Raw genomic sequence first — 691 nt, forward strand, 5'->3', positions numbered from 1 at the left:
ATGAAGCACTTCTCCAGCGAGCCCTGGGCAGCCTTTGCTGTGCTCTTCTTCGCCACTGTGCTCCGGTATTCCTGCTCAGCAGGTATTTCTCTTCTCTTATGCTCCAGTTTCTATATCCTGCCTTTTCCCCCACTCCTCTCAATATCTAAATGTATTGCCCACTGACAGTAGTTTGTTCTTTAAAAACAACGTGGGCTCCCTTGCCTCATCTAAAAAGTGTAAAGAGCTGGGATTGATTAATGCTAATGAGACTTACTTGACTTGATTGATCACAGCATCTTTCTGAAGAGATGTGCTTTTGCCAGCTATTTACAGATCCGCTGTAAATGGGACTGGGTTGCAGGTTGCTCCACTGAATAGCAAGGAGGTAGGGGACCACAGTTACTTGGCCTTCGTGTGGTTGCTGAGGCAGGGGACCATTTGAAATACCACCCAAGAGGCTCACTGTAGTCCGGTTTAGCTCTTATTAGGTGCTTTTTGCAGGAAATTTGCCTTTGGTGCCCCCTTAATTGGAGAAGTTGCCTAAAAAAAAAAATGTAAATGAGACCTGTGAGCTGCTCCCTTCCCATCAGGCTACTGCCTGCATTTGTATATCAGCACCAGCTGAGACCTGCCAGATGTTTAAAGATGGGATAGCTTTGACAGCCTGTCCTTTGGGCTGCAAAGTCTATAAACATGAACGAACACTCGG

The 691-nt window shown here is 46.3% G+C and overlaps 1 protein-coding gene across 1 annotated transcript in view; it reads left to right on the forward strand.

Annotated features, from left to right (window-relative positions):
* Positions 1 to 691, forward strand: part of TMEM213 (transmembrane protein 213) — a 3,672-nt gene continuing 2,981 nt past the window's right edge. Inside the window, exon 1 of the mRNA XM_009332941.1 lies at positions 1 to 82. Coding sequence (XP_009331216.1) covers positions 1 to 82 — 82 coding nt within the window. The remainder of the gene's footprint in view (positions 83 to 691) is intronic.

The sequence above is a fragment of the Pygoscelis adeliae genome, unplaced genomic scaffold (assembly GCF_000699105.1).
Source record: "Pygoscelis adeliae isolate BGI_AS28 unplaced genomic scaffold, ASM69910v1 Scaffold38, whole genome shotgun sequence".
Lineage (NCBI taxonomy): Eukaryota > Metazoa > Chordata > Aves > Sphenisciformes > Spheniscidae > Pygoscelis > Pygoscelis adeliae.